This window comes from Manis pentadactyla, chromosome 4 (assembly GCF_030020395.1).
Source record: "Manis pentadactyla isolate mManPen7 chromosome 4, mManPen7.hap1, whole genome shotgun sequence".
NCBI lineage: Eukaryota > Metazoa > Chordata > Mammalia > Pholidota > Manidae > Manis > Manis pentadactyla.
The window spans coordinates 120771150-120795650 of record NC_080022.1 but is presented as its reverse complement, the minus strand read 5'-3'; the positions used below and the strand labels follow the sequence as shown (position 1 = coordinate 120795650).

Genomic DNA, 24501 nt, shown 5'->3' with positions numbered 1-24501 from the left:
GGAGGTTCCTCAAAAAGCTCAAAATAGAAATACCATTTGACCCAGGAATTCCACTTCTAGGAATTTACCCTAAGAATGCAGCAGCCCAGTTTGAAAAAGATAGATGCACCCCTATGTTTATCACAGCACTATTTACAATAGCCAAGAAATGGAAGCAACCTAAGTGTCCATCAGTATATGAATGGATAAAGAAGATGTGGTACATATACACAATGGAATATTATTCAGCCATAAGAAGAAAACAAATCTACAATTTGCAACAACATGGATGGAGCTAGAGGGTATTATGCTCAGTGAAATAAACCAGGTGGAGAAAGACAAGTCCCAAATGATTTCACTCATATGTGGAGTATAAGAACAAAGAAAAACTGAAGGAACAAAACAGCAGCAGAATCACAGAACCCAAGAATGGACTAACAGTTACCAAAGGGAAAGGGACTGGGTAGGATGGGTGGGAAGGGAGGGATAAGGATGGGGAAAAAGAAAGTGGCATTACGATTAGCATGTATAATATGGGGGGGCATGGGGAGAGCTGTGCAACACAGTGAAGACCAGTAGTGATTCTATGGCATCTTACTATGCTGAGGGACAGTGACTGTAATGGGGTGTGTGGGGGGAACTTGGTGAAGGGGGGGATCCTAGTAAACATAATGTTCTTCGTGTAATTGTAGATTAATGATAAAATAAAAAATAATACGTTGAGTGCTTCAGCTTTTATATTTGATGGGTGGAATTATAGGTAACCTTAATTTTCTTCTGTATATTTTTATGTATTTTCACAAATTTTCCATATTGTTAAAGTTTCATGAATAATTTGAGTGCTATATAACAAACCTGAGCACCTACTATGTACAAGAGCAAGAAGCACCTTCCTGTGCAGAGGGAAATCTAATGTGAGCTTATCAAAAAGGGCCCTAGAGTCTAATGGTGTGAGGTCTTGTGTTTTGCTTTGTAAAACCCTAGCAGCTCCTTAAGGCAGGGACTCAGGCTGTCTCGTTAGGCTGTGTTTCCCCAATGTCTAGGGCAGCGCCTGGTAGAGATGAGACAGTAATAAGTACATGTCAGTTTTGTGTCCAGAATGGAGAATGACGAGGTCCAGCTTGACACTGACCAAATGCCCCATAGGCTCCCAGCCTGCGCCAGTCATTTTTAAAAAGAGAGATGATACTGAAGACACTCACTAAGCCTCCAAGTGACAACATTTCGAAAACATCAAGAGGAAACTAAGCACCTGTTTGTGTGGACACAAGAAGGCTTTTACAACAGCTGCAAGATTAAAATCTCATAGAGAAATGGGGACAGAATCCAAGTTTTTAACATGGTAAAAGTGTACTACTGATTGGGACAGAACAAAAAGCTATTTGAATGTCTGCTACAGTCAGTCCTCTAATTAGATGATTTGTTTCCTAAAAAAAATAAAATCACAATTACTGGAGGAAATATGCGGAAAATGGGAGTATGGATACACACGCAGAACACTTCATGACAATTTACTCCAAAACCATGTGCTAGACTATTTGGCACAATTCTATACATTTTGAATCTTGACAAAGGAAAAATTTTTGATTTCCCTTATAAAGTGAGTATAACATTAATATCATTAATACCAAAACCTAAGAAAGATAACACACAGAAATAAAACTACAGGCTAATCTTATTTATGAATTAAAACATTAACAGAATCTAGTAGCTCTATTACAGACAAGCAGAAAATAATCAGAATTATTCTACATGGAGAAACCAATCAATATCATTTATGCTCATAACAGATAAGGGGAAAAATTATAGGGTCATTTTCATAGGCACTAATAAATTTTTTTTTATTAAAAACAAAAGTACTGGAGGAGAATATGGAAAAGAAATGTTAAAGTCTTATTGCAGAAACTTGCCAGAACAATGAAGCAAGAAAAAGAAATAAAAGACATAAAAATTGGATATGATACTAATTAATTACATTTGACAGAATGCTCAGCAGTTCTTGTTGGAAAAATTCAATAGAATAGACTGCATGGTTACTTTCCCAACATTATTCAAAAACTAAGCACACACATAATTACTTAGGTGTGTGTATGTTTGCATCATGTGTGTGAGCCTAAGACACAGAATGCTATTTGGTAGAGAAATATTAGAAACATTCTTTCTAAAGGCCTGAACCAGACAAGCATTTCCCAATTACCATCACAATTTATTTTACTACGACAGGCAATGGGCAGGAAAAAGAAATCAGTGGTATAAAATCTGGTAAGGAGAATATAAAATTATTTGTAGACGATATGACTGTGTCCTTATAAAACTAATGAGAATCAACTGAAAACTACTATAAACAAGAGGAATGCAGAATTGTGACTCAATACAGAACTCACACACAGTAACTAACAGCCCTCACGTGTACCAAACAGCGGCTATTTAGATTACATGATGGAAGAGAAGGCTTCATTTAGAACAGGAACAAAAGGATAAAATGTCTAGGTATAAACTTAACAAGAAATGCTTTACAAGGAAAACGATAAAAAAAAACATTCCTGAGCTGCTCGCCTTTGGAACACCCCGCACTCCCTCCTTCAGTGTGTACTTTGCTTTATTAGGCCGCTCTTTGCACCTGCTCTTGAATTCTTCCTTGATCAGAGTCAACAACCCTCGCCCCGGCTGAGGTCTCACCTAGTATGCAGGGAGATCTCCCCAGACCAGACCACATTTTGACCATGATGGTGGTACTCACTAACGGCCTGGTAAGGAGGAATTCTGTGCTACTTCAAGGCACCCTTTGACTTTTTCTCTTGGATCCTTGGTTGTTCTTGCCACTTCCTTGGTGGGCATGGGTCGACCATTTAAAAGCCACTAGGGTGGCCACCACCTACAATAACTCTCCCATGTGAGGATAAGTTGGTCACGGAACAGGTTAGATTGGCTCTAGGCCACCTGCCAACCTCAAGACCATGTCCATGCACTGAGGTACAGTGTGAAGCAAAACGAGCCGCCCCGCCCTGGGCCCCTGCTACTACAGGTTGTGCTCTCGACTTCCAAGGATCCATTCCCTCCCTCATGGAGCTCCCTGGCGCCTCCTCCATGACTCCACACATCTTCCCTTCAGGTCCCTCTATCCCCTGCCAGGGTGGAGAAGGCAGTAAGATACGAGTGGCAGAAAGGAAGGGAGAGGTGGAAGCCAATAGCCTTTCTAGGTAGGTTCATACCCACTCATTGCCTAAAACAAGAATTAAGACAGAGCCAGGAAATCCCCAAGGCTGGCGCCTAGACAAAGGTCAGACCCTGGCCCATCACATGATCATTAGAATCCCCCCGACCCCACTGTGGGTTTTTCTGCCCACATTATGAGCAGTAATATATAATCTCAACCTGTTAATCCCCCTTACACTTTCCTATAAAGCCAACAAGTGTTCCAGTCAGGAGGGCTGGTCCTGCTCACCCTTCAAGAGTGTACTTTCTCCTTGCTAAACAGGACTGTCTTCTAGCCTTCTCATCTTGCTTTGCATCCCTTGTCCAGGCACGGTGGAGGAGGGGTGAGGAAGACCCCTCCCAGCAACACCCTGACATTGAGAGGAAGCCCTTGGGTAGAGGGCGGTGTCTGAGGTCGGATGCTCTTGGCATGCACAGGTATGTCCATCTGAGTGGCATGACACCTGGGGTGAACAGACATGTGCACAGGGCACCAACAGTGTCTTCCACACTCGGCACTGTGCCCCCACAGGACAAGGGACTGTGGGAGCAGTTTCCTTCCCCCTCAAAACTTCACTTTAGTAGTAACTGGCTTGCAGTGCAGCAGAAGTGACTGTGTGCTTACACGGTTTGGCTTGCCCTCTGGCACTCCTGTGATCACCACAAAAGCATGGCCCTGCTGGCTTCTGTCCCTTCAGTTTGGGCCCAGAACGAAGCAGCTGGAGCTGGCCCGAGCCTGATGTGCAACCTGCAGCCTGACGCAGAGCCCTGGCCTCTGTGCTCCAGGAGCACATGCCAGAGGCCCTGCCCACCAGCTTCTGGCTCCCGCCAATGCCGGGAAGCCTGCTGTCAGCCCAACTATGGCTCACTGGAAGGCGTTCTACCTGATACATTTCTTATATGCCTGATCCTGTTGCGGTATCTGCTTCTCAGGGGACCCAAATGGACACAACAGGCAATGGCTGATCTCCATCTTTGGTGTTCTTGTTTAAAATCAAATATGCTCAGTTTTGTTGTGAAGAGGTATTTTTGCCACGTATGGAATCATGTTTTCTTCTTCCCTAATCCAACTGATTTTTGCCCTTGTGCCAATCAACCAGTTTTAAATTGTCTGTCAAATCCAGTCTCTGATGGTAGTTGAACCTGACTTCTACCAAAACCTTACAAAGGGTCTAATGAGTTGGTTTTCCTCCAGAATGAAATTTACTTCATGCTGTAGAAACACAGTCTGCAAACCTTTCTCTTGTGGGGCCACAGGTAAGAGGTGAGGTGGGACTTGAGGGTCCTGAACATTCTGGTCATAGGCTTACCTCCCCCACTTCAGTCTCTTTCTTCTCTTCCTCCTTTTTCTTTCTTTTTATGTGTCTTTGACTAAGAGATTTTTCTTAGAGGGAAACAGACAAACATTCCTAAGCAGGAGCTAATATTCATCAGGTTTTAAACACCAATGCCTAGTGTGTCAAAGATGCACCCATTTCATGAAAGCACAGGTGGCCTCCAATCTTGAAGCATCTGGTGAGTGATTTCAGAGTTGGCTCCTCCCTCATCGTTTTGTAAGAGCGCATGTGTTCCCTACCAACAGAGACCAAGAGTACTATCTTGAGATGAAAGCCAGGAAAGAATTTCCCTGAGGAAAAAATGAGGTGGCTAAAAAACAGAAGCTGCCTCCAGTACCTCTCTACTTCATCTGGAGGAGAACAGGTGCTGAATGGTGACACCTTAATGACAGTAATAAACATCTGCATTAGGTGCCTAGTTTACTGGAGATGAGTGCTAAGATAAATGCCGTAGCCTTTCATAAACACTCAGCTCTTCCCCTTTGACAGCGGGATAGATACCTCACAGATATGAAAAATACTGCAGCAACTGAACTGGTAAGACTTGGCAGCACGGCTGGGGCAGAGTTCTGGAGCCTGGACGACTGAACCAGAAAGGGAGTTGGGAGCCAGAGATATTGGCTAGACAGCCCGTGAATCCCTGGGACAACTGCAAATACAGAGGAGGCGCTCAGGCAGACGTCAGGCCCAGAGAGGGAATCCGAGAGCTGCTGGCACTGAGGACCAAAGCCCAAGACTTTCGAGGAGGACAGTGCCAAGGAAGAAAAGTGGCAGGATCATCTGCTGGCCCCTGGTGAAGCCTATGTCCAAGAGCATAAAGTGCAGAAAGTGCCAAAGAGCAAAAAGGAATGAAAACAAAGAGCATGGAGCAGGAACTCACAAAGATATAGATCTTGTGGTTTATCTTTATATTCCCCAGATCCTGGCACAGCACGGACTGATGTATATAGGTACTCGGTGAATGTCTGTTGAATGACTGAGGGGATCACGAAACTCAGAGACAACACACACAGCAGGGAGCAGTGCAGCTCTGGAGGCACTCTACCTGGGCTCCTGAGTCATTACACCTGTTCGACAGATTACTTAACCTCTTCAGGCTTTAGCGTCTTCATGTATAAAATGGAGCTGCTGGGAGCTCCTACCTCATGCAGTCATCACAAATTTAAATGACATAATTTAAAAGGTTAGCATATTTCTTACAAAAACTCTTCTTCACGAGTATTATCTCATGTCCTATAAATTTTAGCTTTCCATTATTATTTTTAATTAAAAATAAAAGTACTGGGGGAGAATACAGAAAAAACGTTAAAATCCCATTGTGCAAGTTCTTGGCAGGACAGTAAGTTAAGAAAAAGAAAAGGCATTAAAACTGGAAAGAAAGGGGTAAAATTATTTATTTTTATATATGACATGATTCTATATATAGAAAATCCTAAAGAATCCACAATAAAAAAATAGAGCTAATAAATGAATTCAGCAAATATACAAGATCAACACACAAAAATCAGTTTTTTAATACACCATCAGTGAATAATCTGAAAAGGAAATTAAGAAAATAATTCTATTTGCAATAGCATCCAAAAAAATCAAATATCTAGGAATAAATTTAACCAAGGAGGTGAAAGACTTGTACAATGACTGCTATGAGAAACTGAAGACCTAAATAAGTGGAAAAACAACCTGGGTTCATGGACTGGAAGACTTCATATTATTAAGATTGCACTATTCAAAGGGGCATTATGATTAGCACACATAATGTAGGGGGAGGGCAAGGGGAAGACAGTATAGCAACCACAATGCTGTTCATGTAAGTGTATATTAATGATACCAAAAAAAAAAAGATTGTACTATTCTCTCCAAAATAATCTACATATTCAGTGCAATCCTAACAAAAATTCTAATGGACTTTTTTGCAAAAATGGGAATACTGATCCTCATATTCATATGGAATTACAATGGTCCCCAAATAGCCAAAACAAAATTTAAAAAGAGACAAAGTTGGAAGACTTTACAATTTCTGATTTCACAACTTACTACATAGCTATGGTAATCAAAACAGGGCGGTACTGGCATAAGCCAGACACATAAACCAATGGAGAAGAATAGATTCCAGAATGAATCCAGACATCTGTGGCCAGTTGACTTTCAACAAGGGTGCCAAGACTATTCAATAGGGAAAGAACTTTTTTTTAAAAAAAAATGGTGCTCACTTCTAGGCGATTCTGGTCACATTCCAGGTCTTCAGGTCTGAGCTAAGGCGTTGGACCTTAGTAATTCTGTTCTGGCAAGACAGTCAGCCTTTGATGTTCCCTCCAACCCATTACAGGTGCCCATGGCCCCCAACTCTCTTAATCCAAATGAAGCACAGTGTAATTAATGATTTAATCGCATCTCATCCTGTGGGCATAGATCATGTTTATTTTGTTCTAGATTGCATTTCTAGTGTTTTTATACAAAGGAGGGCACTGAGTAACTAGAGAGAAAATAATTCCATAGGGCCTATTTTCCAGTCAATTTCTTCTTATCTCAAGCAGTTTATCTCACCTAATATGATAAGTGAGATATGACATGGATCACTCAGGGATCAAAGACATACCTATTATCCCAAGTTTAGCAGCAAACATCAGAGTTACTCCAATGGGGAAACCAAAAATAAAATAACCAATGGCATTCAAGACAGCCCCAATCTTTTGTTTTCCTGTGCCTCTCAGGACTCCACCACAGGTGCCCTAAAGGAAGGGAAAACAAAACCAGTGTCTTTAGTTAGCTACTGTGGCATGGAGCTCAGCATACGTCACTGCATCACAAGGCTACACATCGTTAAAAGGTTTTACCACACACCAAGTGCTGCAAATCATGTCAGAGGAAACTGTTTGCTTCTACGTTCTGGTAACAACATCAACAACAATAAATTTCGTAAGGAACCATCGGGTGACATTTAAATTTCTGACTACTTAAAAATGTTTTGTAAAAGCGTAGGTTAAAAAAAGTGGAGGTTTTACTGATGGAAATCTCAGAAGAAACTAGTCTGATTATAATGGCTGAAAAATATGAATGCAATCTTGGGCTTCAAAGCCGTGCAGAGCTAGTGTGCTGATGATCACCCTGCCCTCTTCCACACTCATCACAGCCGGTGTCGGTTGTGGGTACCACATCTTCAGAGTGACGTGAACACACAGAGAATTCCCTTAGGGCAAAAAGCAAGATGGCCAATGGATCTAGAAACCCTGTCATGAGGACTAATTGCTGAAACTGGGAAAAAGACTCAGGGGATGATTACTGGAATTAGCAGAAGGGTCTTCAAATACCTGTAAATCTATAGAAGGTCCACCCAAAGAAGGACTTTTCAGTGGCCAGTTAACTCAAAGGCAGGGAGGCCTGCCTTGGAGGGCCCGGTGGAGACTGCCTCACCACTTGTCACCACCCAGGGCAGTCAGGCCGAATGAAGTAAGGGAGGCTGGACAGCGCAGGCCTCTTCCACCTTGAATAACCCATCTTTCCCACAAATGGCTCAGATTGCTTGAAACAAGAGCACTCTCTTTTCAAATACGAAATCACAGACATTTAATTCAAAAGCTAGAAAAACACACTTTGCTTTGTATATCAGACAGTAAAATCACTCCAAATACTCACTGCAAGTGCATCAAACAGGTGAAAGGGAGCAAAAACAGGCATCACTTGGCTCACAAGGAAAACAATCTCTCTGTTGGACAGAAAGGAAGCTGTCAGTGACTTGAAGGCCCTGTCTAACACTTGCTATGGGCCCGAAGGCCCTGACAAACCCATTGGTCAATTCAGCCAAAATTCTAGTTATCTCTTTCACAAAATGAGTACGATAAAACCTAACTTACATCTTATTGGAATTTAACTTAAAGGGGACATGGGCTAGGATCCCACTGTAGAGGACAATTCTAAAGTTTTGTATAAAAACATGGAGTTGGGAAGGAAAAGCAGCAAGTTTCAGCCCGTGTATGGGTAATCTTCCTTTGTGTGCGCGCGTATCCTCAAGAATGGCGGTGAAGGCCAGTGTTCATGTAGGAAACGTTCACCTCCTTGTGGGTCCCCTGAACTCCAATTATGGTGGAAGATCTGCCTGGGGAGGACCTGCCTTGGGGGTCCTGGGGCTTCGCAGAGAGACACAGCAGAGACGGAGGTGACTGAGGACCCGCACAGGGGATCCAGCGTGGGTGCACCACATGGAACAGCGGAGGGGCTGTCCTGCCGGAGCCCCTCCCGCTTCCCTACTGTCACCCTGGGGGGGCAGCCTTCCGGCCAGCAGGACCAGCAGTCAGACAGAGCCTGGAGTCAGCCCTCTCACGGGGCAGTGAGACCCACCACTGTGTGCACCATCCCTACCAACCAAAATGACAATGCGGCCTCTCAATAAAAATATATAAACATTACATCGCTATTCACAGAAAATCAAAAGCACAAAAAAAGGAAAGACCACAGTGAGCGTGCAGAGCAGCTGACACAAAAGGAGACAGAGTGGATGCGAGGGACAAGAGAGGAATTTTTTAAAAATTAAAATTACTATTCTTAGAGATATTCAGAAACAAACAATAGGCATTTAAGGAAAAATGAGTAATCAGGAAAAGTGATTGGAAATGAAAAATATGAACAATGAAATAAAACACTCTTTTTAAAGGCTGGATAATGAACAGACCTGGCTAGAGACGAAATTTCAATTTGGAAGATAAAGTTAAAATATCCCAAAACACAGAGAGAAAATGAGAGGAGACATGTCAGATTAATCTGTAAAGTCTAAATTTGCCAGAGAAAAATTCAATGCTTCAGACTGGAAGTTTATAAAGTGAAGTGCCACACAGAATAAAAGAAAAAAAGATTCACATCCAAGGACAAAAAGAATATCAGAATGATTTCTAAAAAAAAAGAAATCTCCTACAAAGGAAAGAGAGTCAGATTAGTGTGGTAGGTCTATATCCAAGGGACATGATGGAAGACGGCAGAGGAGGAGGAAGCTCCAACCATCAGTCTTTTTACCAAAACAATTACTGAAACTGGCAGGAGACGTCAGAACCAACCGTATCAGAACCGTGGGGTCTCGTGCAAACTTGCGGTGACGAGCACTCGATGAAGAAAGGGCTGGCAGGCCTCCGTGAACTTCGGTGTCTTGCACAGTTTGATTTGGAAAAGTTACTAAACAATTGAACAATCCCGAGGGAGGACAACCTGACATCCAGAGTTATCACATTACAGCACTCAGAATGTCCCACTCTCAACAAAAAACTTCCAAGTATACAAAGTAAGAAAGTATGGCCCATTTACAGGAAAAAGAAACTGGCAAATGTTGTTAGAATCAATTTTTCCCAGAACTCTGAAAATTAATCAAAGGCTTGCTGTGACCTGGGGAGTGCTTATTCAAGAAAAGTGTCTGAGTCTTAGTAAAGACCGTGAACTTTGTGGTGTTTTAACTCACCCTCGTATCATCCCCTATTCCAAGCTCAGTTGTACCTTGAAAAATATCAGCCCATATTTCCAACACTGGAGGAGGAAGAATAGGCTTAACTCTTCCAAAGCTTCATTCCTAAAGTTCTTATTTCACAGAAAGACTATCTATCTGATGGCTCCATAGAAAACCCCACTTGAAAGACTGTCTTTATTTCACTTGACTCAAACTTGTCCAGTGCTAAAGTTGAATTCTGAGAGACATTTGTCAAAAATATTCACGAATGTTTTAGTTATTGCTGTCTGAGGCAATGGATAACAGCTGGGGCAAGAAACAGAGTAGCCAACAAGCCTGGCTGGAAAGGCTGGACAATGAGATACCTACAGAGGCTTTGAAAGCTCTGACATATTCCTGGGAATCTAGAAGGCCATGTGCATGCATATGACTGCACACATGCTAAAGACCAGGGAAGGCCGAGGCTCTCACCTCTGGCTGATCTGAGGCTCTGCACAAGCAGGAAATGAAGGTTCAGGCCTAGCTGTAAGCTCCAGCTGAGTGATACAGGCACGCACTGAGACCTGCAAGGGGAGCCCTTGGGCAACAAGACTGGGAGATGTTTGGGGAGCAGGTATTTAAGGGAATCTTTGTCCATTAAGGGGAGGGGAAGAGTCTGATTTCCAGAACCACTACCTTATAATATAAAAAATGTCCGTTTGTCAACAAAAAATTATGAGAGTCAAGTAAAGAAACAAAGTATAGCCCATACATAGGGAAAAGAGCAATCAATAAAGACTGTCTCTGTGGAGACCCAGACTTTGGACTCATTAAGAAAGACTTCAAATTGCTATTTTAAATATGTTCAAAGAATTAAAGAAAACTGCATTTAAGAACTAACATATGAGAATGATGTCTCACCAAATAGGTTCTATCAATGAAAATAAATTATTAGAAAGAAGCCGGCAGTGAGCAGTACCTGCAAGATTCACTACTAGAGGGGTATGAACACAGCCAGACCCTGCTGCCCACCTGGCTTCCCTCTCAGACTTACCTGACCCAGAAAGACAGCTAAAACAGAAAAGCAGAGTGAGAGTACCCCCTGCGTACCAGCCCTTCTTGTTTAGTCTTGAGGATAAGTGGGAATTGGGAGGTAAAGGGGCAGTGGGTGAGGAGGTCAGACTGCCTGCTCTCTGCTCCTCACCCCTAAACCCTAAAATGAATGGCACTTCACAGATACCACCTCTGTACTCAGGTCCCTACATGCCCCTCGCATTCAGCGGAGAGGTCTCTTGGAGAAATCCCTAAATAACAGGACTGGAAAGCCATGCCTGCCATTTATTTTATAAATGAATCAAAGAAACTGTCAAATGCCTTCAAATAAAGAAAGGCTGTACACCAAAAATCATGGCCTAAAAATATGAAGCAAACTAAAATAAGATAGGATTTTGACCAACTGATGAAAGCAAGAAAAACATAGATTTCATCTGTTATGTGTAAAAGCCTCCATCCAGTGGGAGAGTTTAGTGTCCATTGGGACATTTCCTTCCCATCTGAAACAGACCATCACTTGGGTCTGTACATAATCACATACAAAAACCATAGTATCATAAATGTTGGTTATTGGTTTCCAGATTTTCAGACAGGCCCTAAAACATGAAAGAAAAAATAATGATTAGAGAACACAATTTAAATGTTGTAACCTTTACAAAATAAAAACAATGAGATAGCCAAGAAGCAGTACAGCATAATGATTAAGAACATAACTTTAAAGAGAGGCCTCTGCGATCAAATCATATCTTCCCTTAACTTGGACAAATAATTTTCTCTGGGCTCCAGTTTCTTGTCTGTAAACATATAGGAAATAACAGAAAATACCTCCTCCTACAGGATTGTAATGAGGAGTCCATGAGTTACTCTTTGTAAAGTGTTCAGAACAGTGCCTGGCCCATCGCATGCGGGTGGTTGTGAAACAGCTTATGAATTCAGGAGGCAAATGAGAGAGATGCAAAGAAACAGGAGGACACAATGTTCCTCACCTTACAACTGAGGAGGTGAAGTCACAATGTCTATAAAGTTGAGGCATCGAGAATTAGAGGTCTAAGTTTATTATTTAAGTTGATAAAAGTAGCCCCTAAGAGAAGTAACAACCGCCACGAGGGAGAGGGAGAGGCTACAGAAAGGGGCTGTGATCCTCACCCTGCCCACTGGGTCAGAGGCAGGAAGAAATGTAGGTGTGAAGTCGTGGGGACAACTCTCAGAACTAAAGCCAGAAAATGCTCAAAAATGGGGCAGCTCCAGGGAACTAGACGAAACAGGGAACAAATTTATTTCCAGTTTGTGACCTTTTGATCTATGTTAACATATTGTGTGTGGCTTAGTATGAATTGCTTTTATAATAAAACATTTGTAAGAATACATAAATATTTAAAGGAAGCAGTGAGAAAAAATTGCTACAAACAGGAGTGGTAGAAAATACTTTTCTATTTATCAAGAGCTTGTATAAGCTTACAAAAGGAAGAATCCCACTAAACCTCAAGTGATAAACAGGCAAAGAATATAAACAGTGAGTAAAAGAAAAATTAGTTGAACATAGTCAACCTCACTAATCAAAAATATTAAAATGAAATATCCATCTTTCACATACTGAGTTAGCAAAGACTTTTTTGAAAATACTCATTTCTAACAATATTTTCTTTATTTGGGATTACGTTCTCAAGGACACATTTCTGTGTGTAAAGATATTCACTCAAACAATACTGGTGACAGAAAGCTGGAGATAAATGGGTAGTCCTGTTCCAGGTAAGTGATTAAGTGAACAGTGCTCTATTCAGGTGCTGATTGTATACAGGCAAATCAGATTTTTTACTTTTTGGGAAAAGCCTTTTAAAACATGAGAATACATTTATGTGGTAATGTTAAGTGAAAAAAGGAGCACTCCACTATGGAAAAAATAAGCAGCGCAAATAATTTTGAAAGGGGGCAATCTAACTTGAATCTGCTTTTGGCTGGCAAGTTTAGCATGTTTTCCTTTACTATGATCACACACTATTTGGAGTTAATTCTACCATCTTATGTTACACTATTTATCATGTTTTCTCTTTGCTTCTTTATCTTCATTATTTTCACTGTCTCATGTTGGATTGATCCTGTTTTCTTCATTCCCTTTTTATCCCAGCCACCAGTCTGGAAATACATTCCATTTCCTCTCTTTTGGTTATTCCCCTTGAAATGTAAACATGCACACAGACTTAAAAATTGTAAGTTAATCACTGTCTCCTACCTTCTTCCCTGATAATATCTGGATTGTTTTAACTAAGAAAACCCTCTCCCCACCTCACCTCTTATTGCTGAAGAGTATTTTATTTCTACCTTATTTTTGTACTGTATGAATTCGTCTCAGTGCTAACTTAGACTTATCTATATTTACCACTTTCTCTGCTCACCGTTATCTTAACATCAGCATTTCTTTCAGTGAGTCTGTGAATGGTGATGCCTCTCAGTCTTTGCTGGAAAATGTCTCCCAATTTGCCCTCTTTCTTAAGGAATAGCTTAGCTGGGTAAGGGCTGACAGATTCTCTCAGCAGTTTAATGATAGTAGTTCACTGTCTTCTGGCTTTTATTGCTGGCATTGAGGTGTGAGCCCTCCAACTTTCTTCTTTTCTAACATTGTTCTGACCGCTTGGGGCCCCTTGCATCTCCACATGAATTTTAGGATTGGCTTCTCCAGTCTATAAAAAGGCCAGTTTGAAGAGATTGCACTGAATCTGTAGATTAACTTGGGGATACAACTGACCTTGTAACAATACTGAGTCTTCCAAAACCAGTGACATGGGAAACCTGTCCATTCATTTAGGTATTCTTTAGCTTCTTTCAACAGTGCTTTGTAGTTTTTGGCATAAAAATTTTCAGTTTTCAGTGTACCAGTCTGCCTTTATTTGGTTGAAAATATCCCTAACTATATTCCTTTTGATGATGTTGTGAATGGGTTCAGATTGTTGCTAGTGTTGTGGAAATACAGCTGATTTTTGTGCACTGATTCTCCTGTGACTTTAAACAACTCGTTTATTAGCTCTGGTAGTTTCAGCTTTTGTGTGTGTGCACATGGATTGCTTAGGGCTTTCTATATATAAAATCATGTCATCTATAAATACAGATAGTTTTACTTCTTCCCATCCAAAGTCAATGGTTTTTATTTCCTTTTTTTCCTAACTAACTGCTCAGGAGAGAGTCTACAATACAATGTTCATTGTGATTTTTGAATTTAAGATTTTTGTTTTTAACTGTCCGTCTCTGTCTCATCAAATGTCTCTCAATACTGCCTCCGCACCAGCCTGTTTATTCTCTCCCTGTGGAATTCCTACTAGATATATAATGGACCTATATGTTTCACATACTCCATCTCTACTTTTCCCCATTTTTATTTATTGTGGCAAAATACAACATAAAATTTACCATCTTAACCATTTTTTCCTTATTATTCCAGCAATTTTTCTTTTTACCATCTTAACCATTTTTTAATGTACAGTTCTCTATTAAATAGGTTCATAATGCTGTGCAAACATCACCACCATCCATCTCCATAACTTCTTTCATCTTGTGAAACTAAAACTCCACATCCATTCAACACTAACTCCCCATTCCCCCCTCTGCCAATCCCGTGGCGACCACCATTCTACTGTCTCTATGATTTTTCATTTTCAAGATAAGAAAAAGAAGTGGAAACAAAAATGGCCCATAACTCCACTGCCCAGATGGCCTCTGTTGATCTTTTGAAAAGAAGCAAACAAAACAAAAGGTTAGAATATCATACAGGGTGACAGTATTCAAAAAGTATCAAAAGGCATCCCCACCCTCCACCTGTGCGTGCAAGCACACACACACGTTCAAGACAGAAATTCTGGGATCATTTGTGATTCTTTCCATTCACCCCCTTGTCCTCCACATCCAAACCCTGGCCTTGGCCTGTCAGTTCTGCCCTACAACATAACGAATTCACCCACTGTTCTCCTTGTCCACCAGCAGCCTCGTACTTATTCAACGAGATGTGACAGCTCCCTTCCAGCGCCCCCCGCCTGACCTTGTCCTCCTCGAAGCCAGCTTCTCGCTCACACCCTCTCACCTCACTGACCCCCTCAGCCGGGTTCCCACGCCAAGGGCTCTTCCCCCAGAGCCTTTGCTCAGGCTATGCAGGCAGCTCTCACCCTCAGGCTCCCCAGTCTGCTTCCCGCTCACCTTTCAAGTCTCAGCGTAAACAGCAATTCGGAAGGACTATTTCTGATGTTCCTACCTAAAAAGTGTCCATTTCTGTTTTTATGTACCTCAGACCTTTTTTGTTTCTTTTATGGTGTTTGTTATTTAAATTTGTGATGCTCATATTCATCTGTGTGCCTGTTTATCTCTGTCTCCCCCCAGAACACAGGCTGTGAGAGGGCAGGGACTGTTCCCATCCTGCTCTCCATGGGGTCATAGCACTAAGTCCGTATTTGCAAACATGCCCAGCATCATGCTGAGTGTTCTATATGCATTATCTCATTCAATCTTTACTTGCAAAGTAGGTATTATTTTTTTCCCATTTTGTATGTGAGGAAACTGAGCCTCAAAAAGGCTAAGTAATGAGCCCACAGCCACACAGTTCCGGAGCAGCATGGAGGGGACTCAAACACAATGTGTCTGGCTCCAAAACCCAGGCTCTCCAGTATGCTGTGCTCTCTCGTGCTGTCTGATTCTCCTCTCTCCCGGGCGCATAGCATGGCAGGCATTCAGTTTGGCTAAGTGAATACAATGCCAGCAGCCCTGACAGAGTTCATGCAAAGCACTGCTGAGTTTCACCCCAAGGTTCTTACCATGTAGGCTGCGGTGGTCAGTTCATAAATGACGGCCTGGGCGCCAAGCTCTGTCACATTAATCAGTCCTGAAATGTTGGCACACACCACACAAAATACATTTCAAAAAGTAGATTAAAGCAAATATTTCCTTATGAAACTAGAATGGATCTTAATGTAAGAGAAGCCAAGACTGCCCCAGAGGCATAACCCAAGGGCAGAAGTCACTGTCTGAGCTGAGAGCCCCAGACACCTGCTCCCAGGAAGCTGCCAAGAACACAGGCAGCTAGGACATGACAGGGTTCATTCTACAAGCCCCTCTTCCGTCAGGGAACAAAACATCGGGTTGAAAGCAGACAACAGGTGCTCGGGTGTCTACAGGAAGTTCAACACCAATTACCATCCACTGTCTCCATTGTTTTCTCTATTACTTACCAGCACAAGGTCTGAGAGACTCATGGGGCCTAGATTCAGGTTTTTCTTCCCCCTCGCCCTGATCTTGGCAAACGCCTTCATGGTGGCCTCCTTCCCTTCCGAACCCACAAAACACAGGGCAGTGAGGTAGTGCTTAGGCCCCACTCAACCTGAATATGCTTGTGGTTGGACAAGGATTTAAACCTGTATTAAAAACTTCCACAAGTGCCTGATGGGGAAAAGAAGTACAAAGCATGTTTCTGGAAAAGCACTAGAGATAGGACTGGCCAGGCTGCTTTCTGGGTTTCTGCTGAGTTGCTGACAAACCTGCCAGGAAGGTTCCAATCTCGAAGGTCCACCACTCAATGCACACCATCAGCATACTGGGCACAGCCAGCTGCACGTAGGAGCCCCACTCTTGAAAACAGTCCCTAGTCCAACCTAAAGGGCAGGGAAGAAAGAAAAGAGGCATTTACTTCCAATAGTCTAATGCCAGAAATTCGGTTTCCCATGCCTGCCTCCTCCAAATGGCCAGACACTGGGAGTAACCACAGTTTGCCAGAAAAAAAAAGGTATTTTAAAGATGTCAAACAATACCAGAGTTTGGGAATAGAGCGCATAATACTTGGTAAAACTGAAGTATGCATATGCCCTTATCACCCACACATTTCACTCTTTGTATAAAAGGCAGAGTAGCTTCTGCAAAGATCCTAAAGAAAACACATAGGTTATTTACTACGGCAGGTGTGGTTGTGAGATACTGGGAGCATCAAGATGACCATCACTAGGAAATCAGAGAAGTAAAATATGACAGATGCAACTAGAGTTACAAGCAGGACACCAGATGTACACACAGAAATATGGTTAGATTTTAAAATACACTGCGCTCACAGGCAACTATATAAAACCACATCAGCTGGACCTGGACAACTTCAAAATGTAAAACTGCATCAAAGGACACAATCAACAGAGTGAAAGACAACCAACCCAGAGAATAGAGAAAATATTTGCAAATCACATTTCTGATAAGGAAACCTAGATATTATAATATCCAGAATATATAAAGAACTCCAACATTTAACAACAACAACAAAAAATTTTTTAATGGGCAAAGGACTTGAATAGACATTTCTCCAAAGACATGCAAATGTCCAACAAGCACAGGAAAAAATGCTCAGCATCACTAATCACTAGGACAAAACCACAGGAAGGTATCATTTCACATCTGTCGGAATGGCTGCTTTAGAGAAAAACTGAGAACAACAAGTGTTAGTGAGGACAGGGGGGAACTGGAACCCTCATGTGCTGTTGGCTGGAATGTGAAATGGTGCAGCCACTGTAGAAAGAACATGTGGTGGTTCCTCAAAAAATTAAAAATAGAATTACCATGTGATCCAGAAACATCACCTCTGAAAATATGTAAAAAGAATTGAAAGCAGGGTTGGCAAGTGATACTCGTCCACCCATGTTCACACAGCATTATTCACAATTGCCAAAGGGTGGAAGCAGCCTGAACATCCATCTGCACATGAACAGAGAAGCAAAATGTGGTTTACACACACAATGGGACATTATTTAACCTTAAAAAGGAAGGAATTTCTGACACCTGCTTCAACATGAGGACAGTAGGCTAAGCGAAGTAAGCCAGTCACAAAAAGACAAATACTATATAATTTCACTTACATGAGGTATCAGGAGATACAAATACAGAAAGCAGAATGGTGGTCACCAGGGGCGGGAAGGAAGGTGAACAGGAGCTGATGTTTAATGGGGACAGTTTCAAGATGAGAAGCTCTGGAGATGGATGGTGGTGATGGGTGCACAGCAGTGTGAATGGACCAACACCACTGTACATTTAAAAATGGTTAAGACGGTAAATTTCGTATTCTGTGTATTTTACTACATTTAGAACACAACAAAACATTGTGCTAAGTCAGAGGTCAACAAACCTTTTCTGTGAGTGTTTTCAACTTTGCAGGCCAATTGGTCTTCACTGCCATTGCTCAACTCTGCTGTGGCAGCACGAGAACAGCCCCAGGCAGTGTGTACCTGATGGTGCGCAGCTGCGGTCCAATCACAGTTCACTGACAGACACTAGCTGCAGCCACATCTGGCTTTGGGCTATAGTTTGCCAACCTCTGTGCTAAGTGAAAATATTTATAGCAAAGAAAGACACCTAAATATAACTATATATATACAGCCCCACCCCCCAGAAAAAAACAGACACTCCACATTTTTTCAAAGATACACATTCAAAGACGCATCAAACACACAGAGAGTGTCTTGAAGTGGGAGAATGGGAACTATAATATGAAGGGAGAAACACCCTGAACCGGGAGCTGGACCCTGTAAGGAGTGAGGCATCAGGGCGCCATGAACCTGAGGTATGAGAAAGTCGGTGCTTTGCATCCAAGGCCCAGGGCCACAGAGGGAGAGCGGGAGGGGGAGAAGGCACTGAAAAAACACCCTATCAGAAGAGCAAAGAATAGTGCCAAGAGCCACCTCACCCCTTACTTCCTGGGTGTCGGGAAGAAGAGCGAGGCTGGGACCCCACCCCATGCCACTGGATTTGGAGGTGAAGCCTTGAGGGGAGAACCACACAAAGAACAATAGAGACTAACCCAACTGGGTTGCTTGATGGTGAAAGGGAGTGACAAAGGTCAGGGGTCAAGGCATAAGCCCCCATGAACAGGGGATGTTAGAGGAGCCAAGGAAGCACTGTCGCCAATCTAAAGACCAAGAAACCTGCCTGCCAGGCTGGCCGCCCCAAGCCCTGAGCAGAAAGGGCCAGCACATACAGGAGAGGGCTTGAACCTGAAGTACAGTCACCTGAACAAACCGGGATTGGAACAGGAATATTTCACTCAACCTGAGCAGTCAGAACCCTCTACAAATGGAACAGGGCGTATATGTGACTCATAAGGAAGATGACCCCCTTGGAAAATAAGCTCTCATATGAAATGATAAAGCAGTCAAAACCACAGTCAAAACTGCAGTCTGAGGAGGCAGGCATCAATCAGATGGTGCCCAGCGAAATTAGGCACCATATTTCAGTGCATCTAAGAAGTCATTAAGTGCCACAAAGGACCTGCCAATTAAATTATGACATACTGTTTTAGCACATCAACTGAAAGATGAATCCCAATTTTATAAATATTAAAATGCAACAAAATATGAGTCTCAGAATTAGGCATAATATGAGTCAAAACATAGGTATAGTTACATTCCATGACCCAGGCTATAAACAGACAAGAAATCCAATGCAAGGGAAGAAACTTCATAAAACGAACACATGAAAGAGTTCATGCCTGATTAGGTAAAAATGATAGGACAATCTGAAAAAATTTTTTTAAATAAGCATTCTTAAAATGTTCAAATGCACAAGGTTTGGAAATAAGGATAGACAGAAAAAGAACTGAAAATTATTTGAAATGAAAAACATCACTGTTGAAATTCAAAAATATGAATGAATCAGACCTAGACAAGATTTAGCTTAAAAGATAATCAGTAAACAGAGGACAGAAAATCTCTTAAAGTACAGCACAGAGTTGCAGAGAGAGGGAAAACATGACAGAGAAATGTAGACTATTGGAGAGAAGTGGTGTGGAGGAAAGAACAGAAATGGAGAATAACCAGTACAAGAAAAGGCTAAAAATTTTTCCAGAATTTAATAGAAGCTCTCAGATTAAGAAAGTTTACTGAATGCCAACAAGGCAACCAAAAAATCTTTGTGTGGCCATACTGTGACATAAGGAAAACTTGTAAAACTATGAGAGAAAATAATTGGTTGCCTCCAAAGCAAAGACAACCAAGCTTATGGTGGATGTTATCACCAAGAACAAGAAGGAAACAGTGTAGTATCAGCCATACAAGACTACCATCGACTTAGATTTTTACACTCAGCAATACTCAAGAATGAGAATAAGGCAGACAATTTTGTTTTTTTAACACCTAAAGACTACCCTTTAAAAGGGTTTAAGTGTTTACAGACTCTTGCTTAAACAACTACTAAAAGATGTACTTCAGCAAGAATAAAAATAAATCCAGGGGGAATGAGATTCAAGAAGCAACAGTGAAGAAATTAATTTCTAAAACATGTTGATATAATAAAATGTTATTTTGTTATATTTAGATTTGGTTTTTTTAAATCTGGAATTAAACTTATAATTAATAACAATATGGAGGGTGGGACTTGGGAGAGAGGTAATTAAGGTGTGCTATCTTATCTGGGAAGAGGACAGAGATAAGAAAAAACATGTATATTAAAATATTATAGTGAGCATATAGTTGCCTGTCCAACTACCATTCCTCTTTCTCTTGGAAACTTCTAATTTTCATTCAGGTATCCATAGTTCCCTTGCACACCAATACCAAAACACCTACCCTTTAACTTCCAGTTCCATGAGCCAGTTATGTAAAACCTTTATTGGTTAAGCTAGGTTGAACTGGTTGTTGTTTTTTTTACAGCTGAATACATTCTAACTGATACAAGTGTGAATACTAAAAATCTAAGAATATTTGAAACTTCCAAAGTAGTATTTGACTTGAGTGAGAAACATTAATGGATGTTAAAACCACTGGCTGAAAATTTATTGGAATACCAGGTAGTCCAGTTATCTCCACTGCCCTAGAGATGACTTTCTAATTGCAAAGGAGAAAATGTTTCCAATAGAGAAATCTGGTAGTCACTACCTCAGCCACATGATCAAACCTGAAATTATATGCCTCCAGATGTAGTAAGTACACACCATCCCCTACGCAGTGTTCCTGCCCAGTGCTTTCACCTGAATCTACTCAGGAGGAGACAAACATGAGATGAATCCAGAGTACAGGACATTCTACAAGACAACTGGCCTAGGCTCTTTGAAAACTGTCATAAAAACAGAAAAGATGGGGAGATTGTTTTAGATGAAAAAGGGATAAAGAAACTACCACTAAATGAAATGCGTGAGCCATGACTGGTCCCAGCATCAAAAAAGGCTTAAATATATGTTTTGGGGACAGCTATGGAAATCTGAATATAGAATGTGTATCATATTATTTCTTTTTTATTTCCTTCAATGACAATAGGGTGGTTATTTAGGAAAATCTTACTTAGGAGAGATGCATGGTGAAATAATTCATGGTGAAGAGTCATGATGTCTGCAATTTACTAGTTGGCAAGAAATGTGTATGTGTGTAGATGTGTATATATATATATATATGTGTGTGTGTTGAAAGAAACAAATACATCAAAATGTCAACAACTGGCAAACTTAAAGTTGACAAAGATTATTAAAAGCAAACTATTTTTCAGTGGGCTTGAACATTTAAAATATAAAGGGTGAACAGAAATGAAAAAGTGCTTTCAACTAGAAAATAATTAGTATTTAAGGGTAATAAAAAATAGCTAAATTTGTTGAATGCACTTTAGGTCATAATCTTCTAAGGTTCTAAACCCTTTATACGGATAACTCAGTTAACCCTTACAACAATTAAATGCTATAGGTCCTGTTCCCACCACCATTTTACAAATGAGGAAACTGAGGCACAGGCGTCAGGTCACCTGCCTGGAACCACAGCTAAGTGGGACCTGAGCCTCGGCAGCCTGGCCCCAGGCCAACGAGCCTGACAGCCACACCCCACAGCCCCAAATGAGGCGGGGTTAGGGAAGAGAAAAAAAACTGATCACAAATACAGAAAAAGAGGAATAAAGCAAACTGAAGCCATGAAAAATAGAAAACACAAAACAAGTAATTCCTAGTAAACAAGCTTTAAAATGTTTCAGTTACAATAAACAAAAATAGGTAAAGGCACTGATTGAAAAGGAGAGAATTTTAGAACAAATTATGCAGTATCTACTGACAAAAGGAGCCCCTGAAACAAAATGCCTCAGAATGGTGGGCTACAGCTGCCAGCTAAGTATGTGGGTAAAACTGTACTTCCAAACGTTAATGACACATGCTGCTGGGGCACTGGTTCTTGACACCTGATACAAAGCAAAGTGTTTTCATTCTGGAGACCCAAATTGACCAAAGGCCTTGAGCTTTCATTAATCAGACCCACCTGACCCATCCTGGTCCCATACAGAGTAGTGGCTGCAGAAGGGGCTGCCTGGGCTGTACTATAGGCACAACCCACGCTGAACAAGTGTCAGACTGGACTTGGGAGAGAAGGCACTTAGGACCCAGCATTTGGATGGGAGGTGAGGTGAGACAAAGTTGAAAGAAACTTACTGATGCTATGGAGAAAGTCTACCCGTAAAGAGGGAAAGGGGAGGGCCCCTCACACTCGGTAACAGACTCGGGGGAGACTCCCAAAGAAGGCATGTCTATGCAGGCCCCCCAATCACTGCTTCTCACCAATAACCATAAACTCAGCCAGGCTGGGAAAGTAACTTTGCCCTCTAAGCTGGATAACTAAAATTATTCCTTGAGGAGAAATAAGAATAAAAGTAAGAATAAAGAAAAAAGATAATGAAAAAGCAAATTTACTTTTTAAAAATATTAAAATTTTTGTGATGAGTTTAGTGTTAGAAAATATAATTAGTTTTATAATCATTATACATTTTACATACATTCTTAAGCCTAATTTTTAAGGTGATTTAAGGATTTATTAGATTGATATGATAGACCAAAGACTTTAATTAAAAGTTTAAAAGTAGTAAACTTGCAATCACGTATAAGTGTTTGGGAAATCTGAACTGTGAATATTTAAGTTTTTGGGTATTAGTTGCATAAGAACTAAGTCAATATTTAGAGGATGATTGGCTATTTAAAGAATGTTAGGGGGTTAAGATAGCAGCGTGAGGGGATCACAGGAAGATGGCAGTGTGAGTAGTTCAGAGGAACTCTCCTCCCCAAAACATATATATTTATGAAAATACAACAAATACAACTATTCCTAAAAGAGACACCAGTGGATACAGTACAACAGCCAGGATACATCTACATCTGTGAGAACTCAACATCACATGAAGGGGGTAAGATACAAGCCATGGCCAAGCGGAACCCGAACGCTTCCCCACCCCAGAACATGGGGGGAAGAAAGGAGTCAGAACAGGGAGGAAGTGAAAGCCCAGGACTGCTAAATAACCAGCTCTAGAAATCCGAACCCGGAGCGCAGATACAAGGTGCACGGGGTGCTGGATATTAGAGAAACAGAAAAGCAAAACCTGTGGGCAGGTCCCCGCAACCGGCGCCCCCGAGACAAAAGAAAAGCAAGTACTTTCTGCAAGTCTTAAAGAAACAGGGACCCCATTGCTGGACAAAGTCATCCCGGCACAGTTAGGCAGCAGCTGGGAATCCCAGGGAACCTTAGGTGCCCTAAACCCCGGGGAGGCAGTGCAGCTCTGAAGCCCCTCACGGCACTAAGCAGCCTACCAGTCATTCCTCCAACTGGCATGGACCCTGACACACCGGCCCAGTAGCAGGAGAGTGGCAGCGCGTGCCGCGGGTGGCTGGGCCAGAAGGGACTGGGCGCAGATCGCATGCACCAACAGCGCCAGAGGAGACCAGGAGAGGCCTGTGCGAGTCTGCAGTGGCGGCAACAGAACAGCCCGGGTACGTCTCGCGCGCACCGGTGGCACTGGAGCCAGAGAAGCCAGGTAGAGGCCCAGGCGGGAGAGCCCCGCGCACACCTGCAGCAGAGCCAGAGGGAGCAGGCGCGCTCCCAGCAGCCGACTGGAATCCCAGCCCAACGCACAGCCACCTGGGTCAGACACAAAGGCTGCTGCTGGCTCACAGCTGCCAGACAGGGGTGCTGCTAGCACGGAGGAGCGCACCTGGTGTGCCTCCCACTCCCCACAGGGCTCCGTGATGCTCTGATGGAGACCCGCCCACAGCAATGTAGGGGACTGACCCGGTGGCTGCTGAAGAAGTGCGGGTAACCAACACAGGCATCGGAGAGGGGCAAGGCATCCAGCAAGCAGGAAAGGACTTTCTTCTCCCAGCTGACACACCCGCAACCTGCCTACAGCCACGACTATCACCATAAAAAGGCAAAAAACTTTAGTCCAGTCCAAGATAGTTCAGACAACACCTGAGAGAGGAGCTGCAGAGATAGACCTAACCAGTCTCTCTGAAAAAGAATTCAAAATAAAAATCATAAACATGCTGACAGAGCTGAAGAGAAACATGCAAGAGCTAAGGGATGAAGTCTGGAGGAACATTATACATGTCCAGAGGGAGATTACAGAAGTGAAACAAACTCTGGAAGGATTTATAAGCAGCATGGATAAGACGCAAGAGGCCATGGACGGAATAGAAACCAGAGAACAGGAACACATAGAAGCTTATGCAGAGAGAGATAAAAAGATCTCTAGGAATGAAACAATATTACGAGAACAGTGTGACCAATCCAAAAGGAA

General features: G+C 42.1%; 1 protein-coding gene across 1 annotated transcript in view; it reads right to left on the bottom strand.

The window, feature by feature from the left end:
- LOC118925619 (multidrug and toxin extrusion protein 2-like) overlaps positions 1-24501 on the bottom strand; it is a 91911-nt gene that overhangs the window by 8911 nt on the left and 58499 nt on the right. The window contains 4 exon segments of the mRNA XM_057499480.1: positions 7108-7240; positions 8145-8267; positions 15762-15829; positions 16482-16595. Of these exon segments, the coding sequence (XP_057355463.1) occupies positions 7108-7240; positions 8145-8267; positions 15762-15829; positions 16482-16595 (438 nt within the window).